The 22,952-nt window shown below is 42.9% G+C and overlaps 1 protein-coding gene across 2 annotated transcripts in view; it reads left to right on the top strand.

Moving 5' to 3' along the window:
• The window catches only part of SLC35F3 (solute carrier family 35 member F3), a 161,599-nt gene that overhangs the window by 93,569 nt on the left and 45,078 nt on the right, over window positions 1-22,952 (top strand). Inside the window, exons 1-2 of one of the 2 annotated variants that reach the window (XM_068185055.1) lie at window positions 7,146-7,414; window positions 22,036-22,360. In XM_068185055.1, coding sequence (XP_068041156.1) covers window positions 7,339-7,414; window positions 22,036-22,360 — 401 coding nt within the window. In that variant the 5' untranslated portion in view covers window positions 7,146-7,338. Of the gene's footprint in view, window positions 1-7,145; window positions 7,415-22,035; window positions 22,361-22,952 lie in introns of those variants that run through there. The other variant, XM_068185056.1, reaches the window with a different exon arrangement.

Here is a 22,952-nt window from a genome sequence, read left to right as displayed (position 1 = left end):
GATTACAAATAGTAAGCCTGTTAGATATACTCTTAGCGTTGAATAACAATAATTCTTGGATGTTCTCAGGGCTTTTCAGCATAGGATCTCAAATGCACAGAAGAAAGTAGCCAAGTTTTTTCCCAAGTTACTTGTGAGTAAGTGGTGGCAGCAGCTTAACTCAGGCCTGGTGCCACAATGATGGCAGAGCCTGAAGTGGAGTGGGAGGATTGCACTGCCACTGCTCACTGCACACACTAGTGTGCTTTTAGATTTTACAATAGGCATTTCCACCCCAGCATTTTTCTCCCTTTTCCTTTTCCCAGCATCTGAAGGCAGATACTCATCTAGGAAACAGGCTTCTATTGCTGTCTCATAATAAGATAGCTGGGACCCAACTATATTAATATTTGTCCTAATGGCAGCTGAAAGAAGTAAAAGGAAAAGCTCCTCCCAAAAAAGAGAAATAGCCAGTGGGCTCAAGAAAAACAATTGGCCTCAGTGAGAGTGGGAGACTGGAGTGATTAGGATAGCAGGATAGGGAGGATATAATTACAAAGCACGTGGTGCCAGAAGGCTCATCCTATATAATTTCTTTTAAATAATATCTATGCTTGAAGGGGGAACTCAGTGTGCCAAACTGATTGGTCTCTCTGAGGGCAATCAGCACAGCTACTTGCTTTAAGCATTTCAGTGAGAGTTCCCAGGAAAATTAGCCTGTTTTCTTCCAGAGATCTGACTTGCTGCTTCCCGAGAATTAACCGAGAAGCCCACTCTGCTGAACCTCACTTGGAGCTCCAGTGAGAAAGCAGGGCAAACTTGGAAAATCTGGGGAGAGGCTGTGCCTAGGGCATTATTTTTAATCCTCATCTTGAATTCTTCTGGACACAGCACCATTAGTGTGCAGTCAGAAATTAAATCATAGAGCAAAGAGTCTGAGAGCTTGAGAGCTGCACAGCTTCTGGATAGCTACAGCAAATTTACTTTGAAGCTGTAAATCGTGAGGTCTAGACACTTCCAAAAGTCCCAGTACTAACTGTTAAGGGTTGTGATGGACATGAACAGTTAAAAAAGAAGGCATAATTGAACGGATTTTTCTGTTTGTCTGTGTAACTTTATAAGTGGATGTGGCATCCAGTTCATATTACAAGCTCTGGAATATTGACACTGGGAGGAATTTGACAAAGGAAAGACACGAAAAAGAAAAGACAATGCAAAGGAAAAAAAGAACTAAAGAAATACTGACAATGCAAAATAAGAAGAAAGACAAAGTGCAGACTATACTCAGGAGAACAGGAAAGAATGTGGTTATTTAAAGTGTTTGAAATCAGTCTTCCTGGTAAAAGGGGAACACAGGAATCAGTCTGGATCTTCTTGCTCTTACACATCCTTGTATTTTAAATAGGCAGGAATTTTCTTCCTGGCTAATATCTGGTGAGTTATTTATGTAGGTTGAAACCCTCTCTATTTCACAGGCCATTGGGAGTGCTTAAATGCTACCTAATCTTTGCTTCAAGCAGCTGGTAGCAAAACTTAAATTTGACAGATTTTGTGATTTTCATCTAGAGCACTGTCTGTAAAAACAGTGACTTGAAATATGGAATTTATCTCCTCAGAAGTATCTTTACTGTTATTTTCTGAAGGATCTTTTTCATCTCATTTCTTGTTCCTGTCCTGCCTAATACAAACTGGGAGGGTAGTGCATAGTTCTGTAAATATTCAGGTGAGAAGATGAAAAAAAGATGTGATTATGTCTTCAGTTCTTGCGGTCTGTTTTTGGATGTTTGAGGCCAGGAGCATGTGCTTATTTTCTCAAACAGTTCTGAAAGAACCTTTTTTTTGAGGCCAAAAGGTCTCCTCACAGACTGAATTTATTTCTTTTCTTTCTGAGTCCGAGTCTGAACAACAATTTTTTTTATAGTGTTTTTAGGTTTTAGATATTTTAATTCTGTTTTCATATATTCCAACTTCAGATGTTTTCCACCTACTTTTCCTTCAGTACTCAAAGTGTGAGCTACTGTCAAACATGGTCTCCTGGCCTTTGTGTCTTTTTAGAAGTCCTCCTGAACTGGGTCGTTTCAGGAGTAAAAGTTTAACTCAGCTTACACAATGTTTATGAGGGCAGAAGATGTGCACAACTACATTGAAATGCATTTCACATCCAGCGCTTTACAAAAACAACTGGCCAGGAGTGGGCTGGTGGTGAAGAATGTAGAGGTGATGCTCAGTTATATTTAATACTCTGTGTATCCTAGGTAATTAAAGGGTTAAGAAGAAATTGTTGCATTGTTGATGTTGATGGTGTAACAATGTATTTTTTAATGATTTGAGGTGATTTAGGTCCTGTAGTCAGACAGTGTCCCATATACAAATACACAAGGAAAAGCAATTGCCAGATAAACCCAGGAGGATGTTAAAACTCTGAGATTAAATCTAGCTTTTTTTTTACGTTTTGCAGAATTCACCAGTATTATTTGAAATGCAGCTGTTCTTTATGCGCAAAACCAGGAGAGCTTCTCATAAAATATTGGAAATAGTTAATATTTTATGAGACTTGGAAATAAAATCCAGCAGTTCTGTCTCCTCCAGTAATGCTTACAGCAGTTAGAAGGTTAGAAAAAAAATGAGAGGAAGATGTTCTCATCAGGACTTTGCATCTGTGTCTAGGAACTGTTGAACATATCATTGTGTAGACAGTCTGCAGCCCTTGTGGGCACCTCACATGTGACTGTTATCTGTAGCACTCTATTCTGATCAGATTTGAAGAGAAGGCATTCAGGCATAGATAGCAGTGACTCTACAGCAGAATCTCTGTGGTGCACTCTACTGAGCACCTTTGGGCAGGGAGGTTTGAATCCCTCCTCTTCCTTTCTCCTTCCTTTCACAGCCTTGTTCCCTGAATTCAAGACACAATACTGAAAGTAACTGAACTAATTTGGAAGAGGAAAAATTGGAAAGACATTGTCCTTACAGCTAGGTTAATATTGCAGAGAAAAACTGTATGTAAATTTGACAAAAATGTGAATTTGTTCTGAGTGGAGGTTGTGAATGTCGGAGGCTGCTAACAGAATAATGGTGGATGGTCACCAGAGAGAGCATCTCAATGCAGATTTCAGAATGATTGCAGGACAGAAACCATTACCTCCAAAACAACTAATATTTGTGTTGGAAATGTGCTTTTGACACCTGTGTTTTTTGAGTTTTGAAATAGAAACAGATAATAAAGTTATTAGTTATTGTAGCCAACCAAAAGTAACACAGCAGTCAAGTAGAACAAGCTCCTCACAAAGCGACTGATAACTCTTTGTGGAGAATATTCACCAAGTTACTTCAAATATACTAAAGGAAAGGATATTTTTTTTCCCCGGCATATTGTGGCCAATGTTGGTATTATGTATGTGTTTGACTCCTAGCACATGAATTCATTCTGGTATGAGATGGAGCCTATTAGGAAATTGTCTACATGAGTAAAAGTCCACACTCCATTTCCTTTAAGGTTGCTAAGTACAACAATTATTGCTCTCAGTGGTAAGGCAAGTACATAAATTAATAAATGTCCTATTAATGAGTACACTAAACATTAAAATGTCTGAACTGGGGAAATACCACTGTGCCTGTTAGCAACAGGGCATTGTATTTCATGTTGGTTAAACAAACTAGCTAACAGGGTGAAAATCAAAGGCTGTAGCACACATAACTGAGAATTTAGTTTTGTCTTGAATCTACCTTCTGGTGTAAATAATCTTTCAGGAAAGTGAACCATAGGTTTAAAAGCTGTGTGATGCTGACACTTGTATAAAGGTTTATATGTACAAAACCAACCCAGTTACGATAACTTTTTAATCTAAAATGAAGAAGGGTAACCAACTTGAACAAAAATAGTTCCATCAAACTACAAAGCCTACAAATTCTTCAACCTGGGCAAATTCTGACTGCCTTATCTTGAATTTTTAATCTGACCTTCCCTTTTTCACATACTTGCTCTTGAATTGTAATGAAAATCTGCCTTCTCCAGTTTCCAAGCTTTGAGAGTTTCTCTCCACATTTGTAAGCTGTCCACAGCCCAGACATCCACCAGTTTCTCTTCCATTGCCGCCTGAATACAGGAGTGGTGTTTTAAAAGTTAAAAGCCATAAATTTGACTTGAAAATTTACCCTGTGTAAATAAATTTTGCATTGCTTATACTGCAAGATGCTTATGGTAAATGAAATTAAATGTAATCCAGCAGTAAATGTGTTAAACCTTGGGAAGGTGGGGATGCTGCAGCTACAGAAAGTAACAAGCCTGCTGCCAAATGCAGCTTTCACAGAAGAGTCACTGGAACACAGTCCTCAGGCACCCTAGTCTTCATTAAATAAACACAACATTTTTTTTTTTATTGTGATATGTGGCTGGTATTTTTATGCACAGCGTAAGACAGGGACCTAGTGTGGATCTCTGGTGTGTGTGTGCCTGTAAAGGCAGCAAGAGAAACCAGAGACTGTTAAAATGCTCTGGGGTTGGAGTTGAGCAGAGCTGTATATGAATCAGCTGTACTTCACACACACATTGGGCAAAAGGTTTCCCAGAGCTCCCAAGCGGTTGGATGTCCTCTCCCATGGTTGAAACCAGTCTTAGTTGGATACTGAATGTCCTCAATTGCTTTGAAATCTTCCATGGGTGACTAAACTGAACACTGAGGAGTGGAAGCTTGTGTGGCCGTGCAAGGCATCATCAGAGGAAGAAGGAGGACAACATGCCTCAGCTCTCCTGCAGCGCCAGCTGCAGAGGGGCCAACCAGCCACAGGAGAGACTTACTGCCATACACGTCTTTGACGTTTGGAGTTCTGGGCTTAAATAAAACATTGTCAGCCTGAAGTGTGTTAACAACTCTGCAAACCCTGAAATATTACATGCGGTTAAAGTGACATGTCATCACAAGCCCCATTTTGTCTCTGTGATTTTCTACATGAGCAGCATCACCCTCCAAGCAAAAGAATGTACTTACCGTGTCTTTCCTTTAACAAATAAGAGAGCATAAGTCTTTTAGAAGACTATAAGTGCTCAGCAACAAAGACTTTTTAACAAATATACTTTTAGTTCTTAGGATCATCCCATTGATTACAAGTACAACCAGAAGAGAAGTCTGATTATCCTTATGCAGCCATTTACTTCTGGGAAAAACTGATGACATTTGGATGTAAAATGCTGATTTAGAGTTTTCCTCCTTTATGTAGCAGAGGCTGAGGTGATCCTTGAAGATCTGCTCAGAGCAGAGGCCAGACAGAGTTCTCCACGTTCTGGTGTTACTTGTCACCTGAATCTAAGGGAGTCTCTTAAACTGGGTGGCTGCATTTTAGCTACCAGTGAGCCTGAAGTTTCTTCCCAAAGACAGTGTAAAATAAGTTAATATTTTATAATGTGCTTTGAAATCCTTAGGTAACAGGCACTGCAACATCACAAAATATTTCATGGACAGAACCATGAACAGACAGAACCAGAGGTGAAATCTGCCTCTCTCTATGTAACTTCTTTCAATAACCAGAAACCAATTGGACTCTGAGACTAATAGTGCAATGAAACAAGACAGACCCATGGTTCTCAAATGCTTATGATCTGTAACATCCCAGGAAGCTGAATTGGTTAGACAATTCTACTAAAAAGTCTTGGAAATAACCCTGAAAACCAGTAACCATCATTTGACGAAGCTGATATTTTGTAGTCTTAGCACTAAATACATGATTTTTTTTTCAGAAGAATCACTTTGAAAGTAGCCTAATGATTTTTGTATGAGATTCATCCCAAAGGTTGCACAGAAGAGGCATAGGAAGTGCAAAACACCCTGGAGCTTCATCAGACTGCAGATCAACTGATGAGACCCATGCAAACTAATAGTGTGGGTCTGACCCCTTGAGAAATCTCGCCTCTTAAATATAAAGAACTTTCCAGCCAGCAGAAGTAAGGTGGTGTTTTCCCACGGTTTCCTGAAAAGTCTGTCAGGACTGATTTTCAATAGCTACTATTTATATAATTAAAGAATACTTTGGAATGTTTGTGGAGTATTGATGGCTGCCCAGTCTTGTTTGCAAAGTACACTTATTTTAATTTGACCAGATCTTAAGAAATGTTGAGTATTTGCACCTTGTCTGCTGACGCATCTCAGTTTGGAACCTGGTAAATCTGCAGAGTATTTTCATATCCACAGAAAAAAATCACAAGGAGCAAAGGGTGCTGAGGTCACTGTGCTCAGCATCTTGTGAATTATGGTGCTCTGCTTACAGTGATATAAATCTGTTTTACGTCTTTCATACTTATTCATTTTGGTGTGTTCTCTTCTGAATCCACTTGCATTAAGTCTCGTTAATTAATGCCAGTTAGATTTTTGTGCTCTGGCAGAGGGGTAGCTCTATCACACGTTGTTGGTATGTCATGATTAGGGATCTTAAAATTATTGCTGGAAACACCAAAAACACCATAAAAGGTTGCTACATACAAGCAGCATCCAGTTGTGACATATGTCATTTTATTTAACGTGTGTGGATATGGGCATACTTCTTTTTGTGCCTCAAAAAGAAGTTGTTAAATTGTGCTAAGAAAGCTGGAGATTATGTGACGGCAGGTGTTTGGAGTAATATTGGTAAATCCGTGGAGTACCTCATCTTGGCTGCTGGATTGAGTTTTGGTCTACCTCCAAAAGGATACAGCAGGAACAGAAAGGCTGTGGCGAGGATGGCAAGAAATTACTAAAGGCACGGATGAAAACTGACCCAGAATAGTGGCTGGACTTGAAGGAAAACAAAGGAGGGATAACACTGAGTAAATAATGAATTGATTCGGAGAGTGTAAATTCTCCTTTTCCCTCAGACAGTGCAAAGAGAACTAAGCAGAGCGTGATGAGCCAGGAGCCCTTCCCGTGCGGTGCAGGAGCCCAGCGCCAGCAGCCACGGCCGGGGCCGGGAGCCCGGCTCGCTCCGGGGATCCCTGGCGCACGGCGGGGGCGGGAGCGGGAGCGGTGTCCGCAGCCGCATTACGGTCCCGGCTCCCTGCGACCTCCGCCGGAGCCGGACCGCGGGGCCGGCGCCGTCCGGGGGCTCCGCAGCGCCTCTCGCCCGGCGTCCGGGCGCCTCCCCCGCCTCGACCCGGGGGGCGGCCCCGGGAGCCCTGGGGGCGGGCGGGGGGGGCCGTGCCGGTGACGTCGGGTTTGCAGCAGCCCCGAGCGGCAGCGGGCGGGCGGGCGAGCCCCAGCCCCCGCCGCCCGGTGCTGCGGCAGAGGGCGGCGGGCCGGGAGCCGAACCGGGGAGCGCCGCCGAAGAGGGCTCCGGCGGCGCCAGGATGTAGGCGCGGGGCGGCGGGGAGCTGCCTCCGGCGACGGGCTCGCCATGAAGAAGCATTCGGCCAGGGTGGCCCCGCTCAGCGCCTGCAACAGCCCCGTCCTCACCCTCACCAAAGTGGAAGGTAAACGACGTCGCTGCGAGCGGGACGACGGTATCCCGGGGAGACCGGGTACCGCGACCGGGGATGCTCCGGGGTGACCGAGTGCGGTGCTGGGGCGATGCCCGGCGGCGGGGGACTGCGCGACTCGTGCGCGGGCGGTGGGAACCCACGGGGCGCGCAGCTCCCCCGCCGCCGGGCATCGCCGGCGCCTTCCCCTGTCCACCGCCCTGCTCAGCCCCGGGTCTTTCCTCGCCCATACTCCAGAGGCAGAGCGCCTCTCCGGACCTCCCCTCGGGGCGCGGGAACAACCCCCACACCCGTGGGCAAGTATCTGTCATGCAGGACCCTTGGCAAGAGGGAAGGAAGATGCTCGGCAGATTTGTTCTCCCAGTGTGCGGAACGTAGCCCCGTGTTCCATCCATCTGTCCTCACCTCTGTTTGGCAATCCAGCTGCATGGTAGCCGTGGAGTTGGAGTCTTAGGGCCAGGAGGGACATAAGAGCCAAAGAGCAATGGGGGCTGGCAGACCTTTAGGGACCACTGGGACCTTTGAAGACTTTCAGGGATCATGGCCGGGGACCTTGAAAAGGACACTGATGTGCTCAGAAGGGTTCCCTGGAGAAATCTGAGGGTGAGGAGCTGTTTTCTTGGGTAGAAACCTGTAAGCCATGTCCTAGAGATGGAGGGATGATGTGAAGGCAGGGTGCGGGTCAGGAAGAGGAGCCTTTCGGAAGGATGGATACTGAGCTCTGTTCCTGAAGGAAGAGGAAAGGGAAAGCTGCTGGTTTGGAGGATACCACTGGGGTATGTAGTTGGTTGAGAAAATGGTGCTGGTGAAAGAAAAAGGTTGGCCAGGGGGAATGGAAGGAGGAGAGGCAGAAAAGGGATGAGCAGAGTGAGGCAAACAGAAAGAACAGCTGAAAAAAGGGAATGACTGAATGGTAAGACATAAAATGTGAATGTGAGACTCCAGAGAAAGCCCATGAAAGAGAAAAAACTAATACTGAAAAACTGAGAAATTAATAAAGGGAAAGAAAAAATGGTAGCAAAAGCTCTGTGGAGCAGAAAGTGAGAAAATGCAGGAATGTGCAAGAGGAGAAAAGGAACTAAAAGCAGCAAGTATGAGTGGAAAGTAAGGGGTACCTGAAAGTTCTTATTTCAGTTCACAGAATATTCAGCTGTTGCATTCCCAAAACATAAAATCCACCTACTGCAGCAATAGGAAAAGGGATCCCCGCTTTCTGATGGAAAGAGCAGGCCTGATCTTCATTACACTATAATTAGAATTTTAAAAAGCCCTTGGAGTTGACCCCATGCACAGTAGAGTGTTTCTCTCAAGGTTTGCATTGGAGGCTCCTCTGGGCTAAGAGCTTGCCTTCCTTTCTTTTGGTGCACTGCACAAGCTTTATGAATCATAAATAATAATAACCTACCAGGTTCCAGCTTTGAAATATGGGTCATCTCATTCCTCTTTTACCAGTTCAAATACAGTTTATTACCTACCTTATATAGAAACAGAAGCAGAGCAATCTTTCACTGAGCGATGAAATTGAATCCTTTCAAGCATTTCCATGTCTGCTCTGCATACCAGCTCTCAGATGCTCTATTGCTGCCCAGCAGGGACTTTGTTGACCTAGTTGGACTTTCCCTTCTTTACTTCAGATTCCTTTTTCCTTTATCATCAGTGGCAAAAATCTAAATTGCCTTGATGGTGTGTGATAGGGCCTGGAGTTTCTTTCCTTCTCTTTAATGAAATAGACTGGCTCCATTTAAGAGCTGCTTTTTCTGAACCAATTGACAACATTTCCTTTCAGATTAACATTGACTAGTTTTGCCACCTGGTGTTAAAGCCATATAAAAATGTAGTTATAGGCAAAAATAAAGTGAGACAGCTGGCACACTGTGGACTGCTAACTTCCCTGGGCCTGGCTGCTGTACCTCTGGCAAAAAATTGCCTTCCCCTGGTAGTCCAAGTCCATTGCAAAGACATAGACAATGCTAAGAGCAAGAGACCAAAAACTTTCATCTGCTTCATAGTTATGATTATTTTCTCCCCTATCATCCACCATCAAAGCATTTCAAGGATCTTTGGCAAAACCACTAGGAATATGTTTCATTCTAGGATGGTTAGCCAAGAGGAGCCTTTCACTGATATGCATTGCTGTAAAGCCCTCCAGCATTCCTTGTATTTTCCTGTGGGTGCAGTGACTTCTTTGCTTTAAAAGGAAGATAAGGACTTTGTGCATTCAGAAGCGTGACTGCCATTTCAAATTATTTCGGAAATTGAATCATCAGTATGCTCAGAGCCTGCTGTACCAGCACTTTTAAAGACAACTGTGTCTACATGCATTGCTCAGGCAGGCAGTAACCATACCATGTGTTTTCTGTGCCTGGTACCATTGTACACCCTTCATATTTTGAGAAATGTATGCTTGGTGCCTGATTTGTGCTTGTTCTTCCTTCTGTTGTTTTTCTCACCAATTTCTGTCCATTCCTCTCAGACCAGCCAATTGACTGGTTTCACCCTATTTGTACATGAAAGCACAGTGTGCTTTGAGGACTGACTTCTCTTCCCTGGGAAGGTTAATATCTCCATTCTTGCTCTGCATCTTAAGATCTTCCAGAGACAGGTAACATCAGCTTTGACAAAGAACCGCAGAACAATTACCACACCAAAGAAAACACATCCTCCACTTAATTAGCCCCTCCTAGGAACTGCTTATTCCCAGGCTTTCAGCACCAAGGAAATGCTATTGCAGCCTCCCCTATAACACATTTCCTCTGCACTGTTCTGTCAGGAATGAGTGGCTGGTGATATTCCAAGTTTCTTATTAAAAAATCACCTCTCTGCTATCAGTTATTGCACATAAACGTCTAAATTGAGTTGGCGTGGAACCAGATGAACCACATGTTCAGCTGGAGTAACCCTGCCTGCATTGCTGGAATTGCAGGGAACTTGTATAAGTATGAATGAGAAATAAATTTGGCCTTTAGTATATTTGCATGCCTGCAGGGAATTCATGACAAGCGTATCAACACTGTAATCACTTTAATAATAAATCTTTTTCACTTCTTTAGCAAGCACAAACCAAAGATCCAAAGCACAGCAAAAACTTCCGTGAGTAGCAGTCGGCTTCTTTAAGAGGGGAGATTCTTATTATCCTCATTTTGCAGATGGAGCAGCTGAGAAACTGCAGAATGAAGCAACTTGCCTAAAAAACAAGCAGCACATCTTTTGACAGAGCAGGCAAGATAAAACCTACAGCAGATAGGAATGGACCTCCAGACTTCTCACACATCTTTGTGGCCATGAGAGGGCCATGAATGGATGCAACAGGGGTCAGAGAAGCCTTAGTTTATTGAAAGTTTATTGACATCAGTGACTAAAACTTCCTTTTTGGGAAATAAGCTCAAATGCTGCATAAATATATTTCTGAATAGGTACTGTGTAACTATTAGCACCATTCTGCTGGTGGCATCCAAAGATTTTGGTAGTCAGGCAGTGCTTGTACAACTGAGCACTAGGGCAGGCTGTGTGAACGTCTTACCCAGGATTTCTTGCTTGTAGAAGCAAGATTTGGTGGCCACCGGTCTTTTTCCCATGAAACCCATACATGACAGACATACGCAGTGCTCATGCATCCTTAGAAAACAGAAGCAGCTGGTGAGCAAGAGAGGCCGGTATTTTGGTGGCTCAGCCAGGGCTGTGGGTTTGGGTGTGCTTCTCCACTGAAGCAGCCTTGGCAAGGGATTTATGTTGGCGTCTGCATGGAGAACTTAGCTTTGAAAGAGTTCACTTTTGCTCAGGCTGCCTCTCTGCACAGAGGACAGCGTTCAGTGTGAGCAGTCAGGGCACCTTAACCCACCTGGTTCTTGCTCCTTAGCTATGGTAGCAGTTTCTCCATCTCCTGACTGGAACTGGTGAAGGTGATGGTGACAAATTCACATGAATGGGAGTTTAGGTTCGGTGTGTGTCTGCTTCTCCTTTGGACCTACCAGCATGCACCCCATTACAGCAGGATGTGACTTACTCATTTGACACAAAAGCAGTACCTTCTTCTGTGGGTGCGGAGTGTTATGTACACATGGACAGCAATTACACTCTGGCTTTGGCCCAAGGCAGCTTTTGCCCAATTTTTGTATTCCTTGCAGTATTTTCAGTTAGCACAACAGCATATTTGAGCAGATAGCCAAGATCTTGTTCCAAAGGTGTGAGGAGTTGCATAACACTTGGCTCACTTCCCAAATGGCACCATGTTTTCTTAGGCTTTAAGCAGCCTCAAAATGAGCTGCTTTTAGTTGTGCTACCTTACTCACTGGGGAGTCCCTCTAGCTTATCTTTGATCATATCCCCCTGGTTATTTCGTCTACTATCTCACCTGTGCAAACTCGTGAGTTATAAGGTTGGAGGTGACTCATGACTTCTGCACAGTGTCCTATCCTCAAATGATACAAAAATAAAATAAGACCATTTTGTTGTTACTAAACTAATGCCAGAGCAGGCGTTTTAATGCATCACAAAGTAGAAAGACAAGTTATTAAAGATTTATCTAATCTTCCTTACTTTAGTGGCTGAAATGAGACAGTATGTACACACAATGGACGAAGAGTAGTTTCACTTACAATGATGGAACGTAAGAATGACAACATCCATTGGATCATCTTCTCAGTCCTTCCGTAGATCACAGACCATTACATTTCACCCACTTATCCCTAAATGAAGTAAGGTGCATTTTGTAGTCATCTTGAATCAATTTAGGCATTTGCTTTCAAAAAATAAGCAGATTACTAATCCACCTATTTAATTATAGGCTTCTCCCATGAGAAGTTGGAACAAGAACCAGTAAAAAATAAATATGAAGTCACCAGAATGCATTATTCACTGTCTCCTGTATTTAAATTTTATAAATCTTGTAAAAGAAATCTTGTCCTTCTTTCCTGATGGCTGACAACCGTAAACAGTAGGATTTGTAGCTCAGTGTAAGAGCCAGAGTTCCAAAAAGACTCCCGGTTCAACATAAAAGTCTAAGTTAGCTCAACACGTATTCCCCAGCAATTTCCCAGCAACAAGGCTCATATATAGGATTATTTATGTTGTTGCTTTCCTAGCACATTATACTCAGTACAGCACATTCACTTACGTAGTAGGCAGCTCTCTCTGCTTGGCTGGAGCACCACTGCCACCCTTTAGTCCACAGCCTAGTTAATCTTTGTTAATTATAAACCATGAGATGCCACTGCAGACCTGGAGGGCATCCTGCAGAAGCAGGAATTTGGCCAATGAAAGAGTAGGTTCACTTTGTAGTCTTCACTGAGCTTTGCTGACAGCCACTGCGGCATAAGATCAAAGGCAACAGGAAACAAGGTGCTTACAGCAGTGCAGAGCTGGCTTGCCTCTAGGCAGAGCTGCCCACCATCTGTTGGAGAAATCAGGTACCCAATTTCCCATGTTAGCTGCCTGGTCCCAAACACATGGATCTTCTCTATCTGGACATAATCCAGGGGTACCCAGCCTGGAAATTTTGTGAGCCCTACTCAAAGCATGAATTTTGGCACGAGGTCAAGCACCCTTAAGTTTTACAAAAGTTGTATGTTGGCTCTTCTGGAAGTATTATGTATACATTTTGTTCAGTATCACTACTTCTGACCCCAAGCTTCCTCAACTGAAAAAACCCAAACAAGTGTGAACCCTGTAAGCCTTGTCATTCAGTCATGAAAAGTACAGAAGTGAGGAGGTAAGAGCTTGAAATGCCTTTTCCACAATCACCTCAAATTCCCTAGCACAACTCTCAGTAAGGGTAATATTTTATTTGTGACTGAAAAAGGCATGAGTCTGTCTTCTGTAGCTGACTGAAACAAGTGAGGAATGGTGGGTTGCAAATCCTTTCTCAGTGCAAAGAGGATGAGGCAAGTATCAGAGAGAAAATAGAAAGTAGAATTTTTGCATGTAATGTATTTTCGCATGGAGTTACACTGAGTACCTCAGTGCCCACATGGGCCTAGCCAAACCTGTATTTTTTTTTTTAAAGGAGACTCAGCTTTTGATGAGTTTGCTGCTGAGAGGTGAGGAGGCATCTCTTCTTCTTTCCAGGAGATCACTGAGTAAATTATGTGGGGACTTCTGTGGATATATGTGCATTACTCTAAACACTGTGAGCATGCTCAAGTCCATGTCAGGTCCCCACTAGTATCTAGTTATTGGTTGACAGAGAACAGATGCTCCAACTATCTTGATCTGAATTTAGGACCTCAGAAAAGCATTGTGTTTGAGGTTCAATAGCAGGTTAAGCTGTTAGTTTCTAGAAGAAAAATCAGGTGGAGTTGGAATTCACTATGGAAGAAACCACTGGGCTACAGCAGAGTCTTCTGCAAAAACTGTGCTTACTTGAAAGCCAGGCAGCTCTGAGTTTTTGAAAGCTCCTTAAGAATGAAAGAACATTGTCTTGTTTTTGATAAAGTGCAGTCAGCAGAGCCTCCACAGTTAGCATGAATTCACTTATCTCCCTGTATATATGCACTGATATAAATGTGCTCTTTATATTAGTATATAAGTAATTAAATTCCCTTGGAGATAAAGCTATTACTCAAGAAAGACATGTAGCACTCAAATGCCTGGATAATTATTACAGTAGCTTCCTGCAGAGAATTCAGACTGGTTTTTTACCATCTCTCAGTCCTTTGTTCAGTCTGAAATTTGAACAGACTGATCAAAATTTGCCCAGAATACAGTTTTGCTCATATCTGATTTTTGTTCTAATAGCAGTTCTGCTTCTATAACTCCTCAGAGTAAGTGGTGAAACTCCCAGTGACCTCACCAGGTAACTCACTGTAAGATTCAATCCAATTTTTATTCAAGAACGGAAGGCAGAATAATATCAAGAACATGTAACTTATAATCAGGGTTACTCCTTGCATGTGGTTACTTTCCAGTCCCTCAGTGCTGCTACTGTAAAAGCACCCAGTAGCTTCCATTTTCACTGTGGACTCTGGTCATGAATTCTGATTAATAAGAAGGACAGTGTTTAGGGGAACTCCTCACCTCATGAAATTCAAAGTAGAATATCATAATCAGGCCCATTCGAATGCAGCACTTCTAATGGAATTTCAAGGCAGTTACCTCTGAAGATGAATTAAATGGATTAAAGTCCAAATTGCTGCAGTATGAAGTTGATAACTTTTCAGTCCTCTTTATATATCACTGACAGGAATTAAAATATGTATTTTGCAGAAAGCTTTGCTGGCACATTTGACAGAGGCAGAAGGGCATATGTATGCTAGGGAGGAGAATTTGGCATATCTTCAAAAATATGTGGAGATTATTTAATTCCAGCTCTTAGTAAGTTTAGATATAATATTTAGCACATGATAAAACAGGAATCAATGTATATTAACCATCAGTGATAAAACCCACTCTATCTGTGAGTTATACTTCAGGATATGAGTGTACCTGCTGTAAGAAATTTAGGCCTATTTGATACAAATCAAGCTATATGGATGATCTGGTGATGCCAGTAATATAGGACAGATTTCCACTGATGAAAATCACCTTGATTGTCAATGAACCAAAAGTCCTGTTACAGTCCCACACACCAGCCACCCACAGGGACTCACAGTTTTCCTGCAGGAATCCAGGAGCAGCTTCCTCAAAAATCCCACGCAGCTGCCATATGGGCCTGACCAAAAGTCCATCAGGTTTTGCCTCCAGCTTGGTGGAATTGAACAGGAACATGTATTTTCTAGCCATTCATCTCTCACAGTGTGGGAGTGCTGAGAGCTGCATCTTGCCCAGATGTAGAAAAGTATTTTTTTCTGCTTTGTTCCTAGTAATTTTCGGCAGTTATTTTGTTTTTCTCCCTTCTCTTGAACACCGAGTTGCCCTTTTCTATGGAGCATCCTGTGAAGAGCTCACAATCCCCGGTGGCCAGAGCCAATCACCGAGCGTGCAGCATGTGGGTTTGTTTACTACACCTCTTTATTAGCACGCTTCTCCATCTGCCGATGTATGACCCAGTCACATTGTCTCTCATCCCCTGCAGCTGGCCACTGCCCTTGCTGACCTGCCTAGCTTCACATCATTAGGAAACTTTGTCACCTTGTGGCTCAGTCCCATGATGAGGTAACTGTGGTTAATGGTGAAGAGTGCAGTTCCCACCGCAAACCTCTGCAGAGCTTTGGCCGCTTCCCCCGTTGCTGTGTATATTCCTCATTGGTTTCCTATCCTGTACTGAGCCTTTTATCCATTCCAGCACTTTCCCTGTCTGCCTGTTTTCTGTAAGGCTGGATTTTTTCAAGATCCTCTTCAAAACCTAGAAAGGATAGCTGTATCTCCTTTACCTGTTGACCACTGTCAGAGAACACTGGTGAGGCTGCAGGATGAATCATCTGGTTTGCCCAGTACATAATGCTGTCCTTTATGCTGTTGAAGATGTCCATCCTAACTATTGCTCACTCTCTTTAGCACTTACCACTCTGTTTCAAAGCTGACTTGGCAGGTAAGTGGCTGAAACCTTTCCCTCAAAAACTGGAGGTGGAGTGTGTGCCCCTCTTCAGTAGCTCAGTGCATAGAGCAGCCTTCCACCCCTCTGCTAAGAGCAGGAAACCCATCTGCCGAAGAGAGTGTCCACAGGCCCTCCAAGGCCAAGGGAACCCAGACAGCAGCAAAACTGGTTGGCTCAGAATGGAAAACATCCTTACTTATTAGGAAAGCATAAATTCAGAAGGTAATTTGCCCAGCGGATAAAAAGTGAGACCTTAGCCTTGTGTCAGTGACTACTTCAAATAAAGAATGGAAATATTTCTTGGAGATGTCCCCTAAAATGAGAGCTGGGAACTCTCAAATGTTTCTTTGAATCCTGTCAGAGTCTGGGTATAAGAGAGGCATATGGGTATTAGGAGTCATGGTCCTTTGGCATTCCCAGGAACAGATTCTTTGGCATCTGATGAGTTCTAGTGGGATTGTGAGGAGGTTACAGCTACTACAAGCAGCTTTGGCAAAGCTAGAGCTAATTTGGAAAATGAGGGAATGTCCCTTGATGCAGAAGTTGGTCTGTGCATGCTCTCATTACAACTGTGCAGGAAGGTTGATACATGAAGATTACTGGCTGCCAAAATGAAATATTAACAGTTTCTCAAAACCAGACACCAGAATGATGTGTGGAGGGAGAAGCCATCACTGAAAATAGCACAAGAAAGCTGCACTAGGTACTGGGTGATCTGCCAGGCAACAAGTGAGTCCCTGAGCACTCTTTAACCTGACCGACTGCAAAGAAAATGCCTGGGCAACAGATCTGAACAAATATCAACATTTCGGGTTTAGACAGCTACAGTGGTAATTAGACATGTAAATCACTTAATGAATTTGGTATTTCATCTTCTCTTCACAGGATGATGCCTCAGCTGGTTTTTAACAGCTTAGTTCAAAAATCTTGAACACCTAAATAATGCATGGTTAGTGTGGTAGGGTAAAAACTGTGGCAGGGTAAAAACTGTGGTAGGAAGGAACAGGATAAAAACAAAACTTGAGGTGTTTGTGAGTCTGCTACTGAGGCAAATAATACTGGGTATCCAGAAGACCACCATCAGAAGCCATTGTGTGTGTTCTCAGGTATGTTAGAACTAATTGTCTCCCACTGATCTCTCCATGTAGTAAATACTGGGTGAAGAAGTCGCACAGCATTCAAGGCTGTGAGAATATGCCTTGGTATTATCTGGCCCTGATCCCTCTGCATGTCACAGATTTCTAGAGCTCTAACCACGCTGAGGATCAGGCACTGTCTCACAGGACTTCCGTCAGCTCTTTCTCCCGTCTTTATGATAAGCGTATATTTTTGCAAGCTTTACAAACTTGTTCTATGCAATGCTCAAGCAGTTACAAAACATTCGACAGGCTGGAAAAATTGAAGTACTTTTGGATGTCTCATTTATAATTGTCAGAGAGACCTGTGAGGGTTGTTCTTTTTATCAGAACTTTTTTCCAGAAGCCTGATTTAAAGGCTTCCAGAACATTTTTCCAGAAGCCTTTGTGCTTCAAAGTAAGCATATTGAGAATATGCATTCTTTGAAGCACATTCCTAGCCTGGGGAACCTGGGAAGAGTTGTGTATTATCATTAGGTACATGTTTTGATCCCTAGGTACATGTTTTGATCCCTAGTAGATAGGACCTTAGTCTTTAAGGGTCACTTTCTCACTCTAAAGGGTTGGAAAGGGCATCCAGCACTTGTGTAATGCTTCCTTCCCTGATTTGCTGACTAGCTGACAGCAGCTAAAGCGGGTCATTGATGACAGCTAAATATGTTCATGTGGCACTGCACAGCTCTGAGTCCACCAGTGCTGTCTGTCGTGGCTTTACCCTCTGTTCCTGACAGCAGTGGTGGAGAGGTGGGACTCATCTCACCCTGCTTCAGACACCCACACCAGAGACACCTACTTCCAGCTTGTCGCCCCAGACTGTTTAGAGCTGGTGGAGAGAAACAAGCGCTCAGAGGGAGTGATTCATCTGGCTCATTTTAATCATCCACTTTAGGAGGAGATAAATCGTGCTGTGGAAATGTCTCTTTTCTGTCTACTAGCTATGCAGAAAGTGTAAATCACTGTCTCAGATACACAAGTCGGCACAGCAGATGTCTCAAACTAAGAAGATGAATGCCACCCTTGGTTTTTATCAGTATCATATTTTTAATACACACATTTAGGTACAGTGTGGTCCTAGTAAGCCCTTTAGCTGTCTAGCTGTGCATAGGAGTCTTAAGACTCTTGTACAGACTTTCTAGAGGCCTGGGCAGCCTATTTAATGGTTTAAAGGTGTAGTGCTTTACCATGCCTCTTTTGCTTCATGGCTTTTAGCTGGGTCTGTGGAGTAAATAGCTTGGGTGTAGATGGCCTTTGCTACAGGTATCCACAGTCACCTGAGGGGGGTCTTAGCCATAATAGAAGAAACAGAAGGACAGCTGTTTTCTGAGGCTAATGGGATTGGCAGTAGCTTTGGAGATGATTTCTTTCCTTTGTTTCTGAATGTCATGGGACAGAGGTTGGACTGAAAGGGAGGGAGGAGGAATGCCTCCATTTGGGATTTATGAAAAAGGAAAACGCATGAGCAGTAGGGACAATGAAAAACCAAAATTAGTAAAATAAAGATAGGCATTTTTCCTCTACCTCAGTATCTTAATCTGTTCTTTTAGGGGATACAGTAGCATACAGAGCAGTTTGCTGCAGGAAGCAATGGAAGAAACCCATTGAAAGTCTGCTGAACTAAAATTCTTCAATGTCCTGCCTCATCGATTCTAAAAAGACATTTTGCCATTTTTAAATTCATGTGCATTCTGTTGCCAGATGACTCTTGTGCAGTGTTAGAGAGAGAGAGAGAGAAGCTTTTCAGCCATGTGTGGGTTTAGTGTCACCTCATCTGTGCACCTGTGGTTTGGGTGAGGAAAATGCCCCCAGTAGAGACACAGGGACGAGACAAGGCAAACTACAGCTCTGGATTTTGTGTTTGCCAGCTGGCAGGCAAGTGCCCTCCAGTACATAAGAGGATGAGACCACATGAGTGTATATCACCTGTAGGGTCCACCCTCTCCACAGAAAATCTCTTTTTTGGGGGGCAGATTATGTCACAGGTATCCTTCAGGTCAGTGGTGCATCCACTGGAAGAGTCTGTGCCCATCTGACATCTAACTCTCCAGCAGCACAAGCAATCATGAGGACACAATAAAATTTCACTGACAGATACTACAGATACCGACAGATATTACAAATCTCAGCTTGTAACTGTTAATCATCACACAGTGATTTTTACCCCTATTGTCATGAAATCCATTGTGCCTGGGTTTTTAGTCCCTGCAGTTTGTAAATGCATTAAAAGAATGAACATCCCTAGAAAGTTAACCTTTCAGATGCAAGTTCATTTTAGAAGTTAAACATGCAGTATTGTCTATTGCTGAAAGCAAATGTTTCTGTTGGTGTGTTTAACACAAAATTAAATATACCCAGACAAGTAATTTTGCTTACGTAGCAGAGAAAACATCAGTAAATTCAGCTTTAGGGAGCAATTGCCATGGAACTGAGTAGAAGGCATTTATGCAAGCTGCCCAGATGAACTGCTGACTCTTGTGTACGTGCACAGTACCATGGGGACCTGGGCAGGTGGCTTCAGCCCTTCATGGGGAGAAGATCTTCACCACAGTGCCTGTACTGGGCTGTCTATCAACACTGTGTTAGCAGATGTTGAGTGTCTGGTGCATCAGACAGTTGTGATTGATTCTCATTTTGGAAGAAAATAACACAGCTTCAGTGTTGTGACTCAGAGCACCTACTCATCTTAAAATCTCATATATCCCAGTGGATTTAGGCACATTCCCTAATGTTAAATATCTTCAGCAGGAGTGGTTTAAATCCTGGTTTCCTGTTTCCCCTGGGAGTAACTGCAGAAAGATGCAAATGGCAGATACCCCACTGGTTGTCTCAAGAAGAAGGACCATTTTTGCCTACCTCTCTGTAAAAAAATGCAAACTCTGGATGAAGTTGCATTGACACAGAGGCACAAACTCCTCTTAAGCTCTCATTTGGCATGCTGGCTTCCTGAATTTGTTTTTTTTTCTGTGTGCAGAAAGCCAGTGGTCCAAGGGAAGAAGGATGCTGGAGTTTGTTAGGATGTGTGAAGTGTTTGGTGTTGCAGTGACAATGCCCAGAAGAAAATCTTGAGTGGAAAGGAAAAATTTGGTAATCATTCTAGGACTTGTGTGTTGGACAGCAAAGAGGGCACTGGCAACTGCCCATTACATGGTGAAGTTAAAAGAAATTAGTGTACCCTTGTTTGGTATAAACTGAACTCTGACACTGGTCTGTGCAGCAAGTGAGGTAAGAAGCATTAGTTACAAGCAATGTGTTACTAAGAAAATGCTTTAGAATTATTTTGAATGAGCTGAGCGTTCACAGGCAGTATGTTTTTCAATTCTAACTTTTGGCAGGTGGCTTGTAACCTTTCCATTATGTGTTTAATACAAGGTCACATTAACTTTGGACATTAACATTGGCTTGCTGGTGCATCACCAGTTATGTGGGAGGCTGCCCACACAACCTTCTATTGAAAACTGAAATAAGTGGAGAGATCAGATCTCTGGAAGACACACAAAAAGGCTAGATGTTTATATCTTTGCTCCTGTACATTCTTGGTAGATATCAGGTCATCAAAGAGAGGCCACAATCCTTCTCATTATAAAATACAGCCTTACCAGGAAACCTAATAGTACTTTTAGCTCAGATCATGCATTTCTTATCTGTAGGGAAATAACTAAATAGTTATTTGCATAGGAAGAAACATTTTATTTCATAACATGTTAGGTCATATAAATACAACTTTGGGTTAGCTTGAAATAAGAGATTTTCCATTCCACATATGAATTCACACCAGGATAAGGAAGGTTTTTTTATTTTTTTTTTTTTTTAATGTGGACCTCTCTTAGTCTGGCTTGTAATATTTATAAATGTTTGGAAATAATACAGTCTCTCATTGTCCTGGCTTTACTTACATGTTTTCACCTTTCAATGCATGCAGTAAATTCTGGACAGTTTTGAAGTTGTAGATTCCTGGATTTCAATGTGAACTACAGTGTGTTACTTCCTGCTTTAGGTGAATGGACCAACTAAACTGCAGTCAGGCTGTTAAAGAAATCACTGCTGAGTGTTGTGTGTGGGTGACTGTCAACTGCAGCAGATGTTGAATGGGGTGAATTTAAGGAAGGCAGGTAGAAAGCCCTGAAGACAGTTGCCTGCTGCTGAGGTCTGCCAGCACGTTTTGATGTCTCCGAGAACTCAACCAGCTAACCTTTCTTTGCTCATTCATTCACAAGCAGGATACATTATCGACTGACAGCTGTAGAATAGCAGGGCTATAACAATTCATGTTTGAGGGTTGAAAGGGCAAGAGTTTTAGGTGAAAATTTTCCAGCAGCATGCTAGGCTTAGTTTTAATGGAGCAAAGCTGCAGTCCAGTCTGTTGCAGGACTCAAACTAAAAAAAGTTAGGCTTGCCTGGTCAGAGATGGACTTCAGGGCAGCATGTGGTTTGGTTTAGTTTTTGCTATAGGGCTACAGCCACAGCAGACCTGTTTTTCCAGGGATCACTGAAATGCCTGGTGATCAAATTCAGTATTAATCATACTATTTATGTTGCAGTGATTTTGCTTAACTTCAAGATTAAATATGTTGCCCTTCTTCTAGGAAACACCATATTGCATAAACTGGCCCTTTCTGCATTATCTGAGACAATAACAATTTCAAGTGCTGTTATAATTCCCTTTGCTGCTTTATCAAACTCAATACCACATTTTCATTCATTTACACATCCTAACAGCACATGTTTAAGTGGCGTGTTAAGTCTTTCTATGTACATCAAAGCAACATGTAATTATCACTTCCATTTTACCCGAGGGCTTCTAAATCTAGAGGCGATAATTGTTATTTGCGTTCTAATTATGCCTCAGTTCAACCAGAGCCTTTGCAATGATCTAAAAACAAAGGACATTTTGTGGCAAGATCCGGTGAGTTCCTTTGCTCGTAAAGCTCCACGTGACTTCAGACGAGCCTAAGATTTGAAAACTAAAATGCAGGATGGATTTCCTTAGTAAGCCATGTGTTTTCTTCTCCTAGGGGATGAGCGCTCCCGGGAGTCTCCAGCCCCAGCCGAAGCACAGATGCAAGCCGGGGCGGAAGGCAGTGGAAGGGTGAACCGCTGCTGCTGGAAATGTTCCATGACGCAACTCAAGAAGATTTTCTGGGGTGTGGCCGTGGTCCTGGGTGTCTGCTCCTCCTGGTCGGGTTCAACCCAGCTGGCAAAACTGACCTTTAAGAAATTCGATGCACCCTTCACTCTAACGTGGTTTGCAACAAACTGGAACTTTTTATTCTTTCCTTTGTATTATCTTGGACATGTTTTTAAGTCAGCTGAAAAGCAGTCTCCAAAGCAAAGATACAGGTATGGGAGCTTTTGTCTCTAATCCCGTGGCTCTTGCTTGCTGCTCTACATTTCATAGATGTTTTGTTCAAATCAGTCAGTTACATCAAACTTGTGTTTGCTTTCCTCTCCAGTTTTGTTAAAGGATGGTCTGAGTTCGTTGTGTGTCCTACGTTAGGTGCTATTATTATTCCTAATATAATTTCACTTCGGCAGTAAGAAATCCAGATTTATTTCGAACAAATGCAAGTCATGTTATGAAAATCTGCATTTTCTACAGTTACTTACCAATGAGTTTTCTGCAAACATATTTTTTTATTAATATCTCTTTCCCCTACCCATAGCTGACTTCTGTGTCAGTCTCTGAGTAAGCTAAGTAAGCTTTTCTTTTCCAAGCTCAGGACTAGAGCAGAGCCCTGAATAGCTGAGTAAAAAGTACTGCAGTATTTTCCTGGCACAACGCCTTTGACATCAAAGGCCCAGCTCTGATCCCAGTTAAACTTGAGCTGTTATGTTTATTTCCGGGAGGAAGCGCAGTCATAACCAAAGCAGCGCTTTGTCTTCAGCACACCTTGTCTTCATAGCAAGCCAAACCCGCAAAGCCTGAGTCGCT

This window comes from Anomalospiza imberbis, chromosome 3 (genome assembly GCF_031753505.1).
Source record: "Anomalospiza imberbis isolate Cuckoo-Finch-1a 21T00152 chromosome 3, ASM3175350v1, whole genome shotgun sequence".
In the NCBI taxonomy this organism is placed as follows: Eukaryota; Metazoa; Chordata; class Aves; order Passeriformes; family Viduidae; genus Anomalospiza; species Anomalospiza imberbis.
Note: the sequence above shows the minus strand (reverse complement) of the source record. Positions and strands in the feature narration are given on the sequence as shown.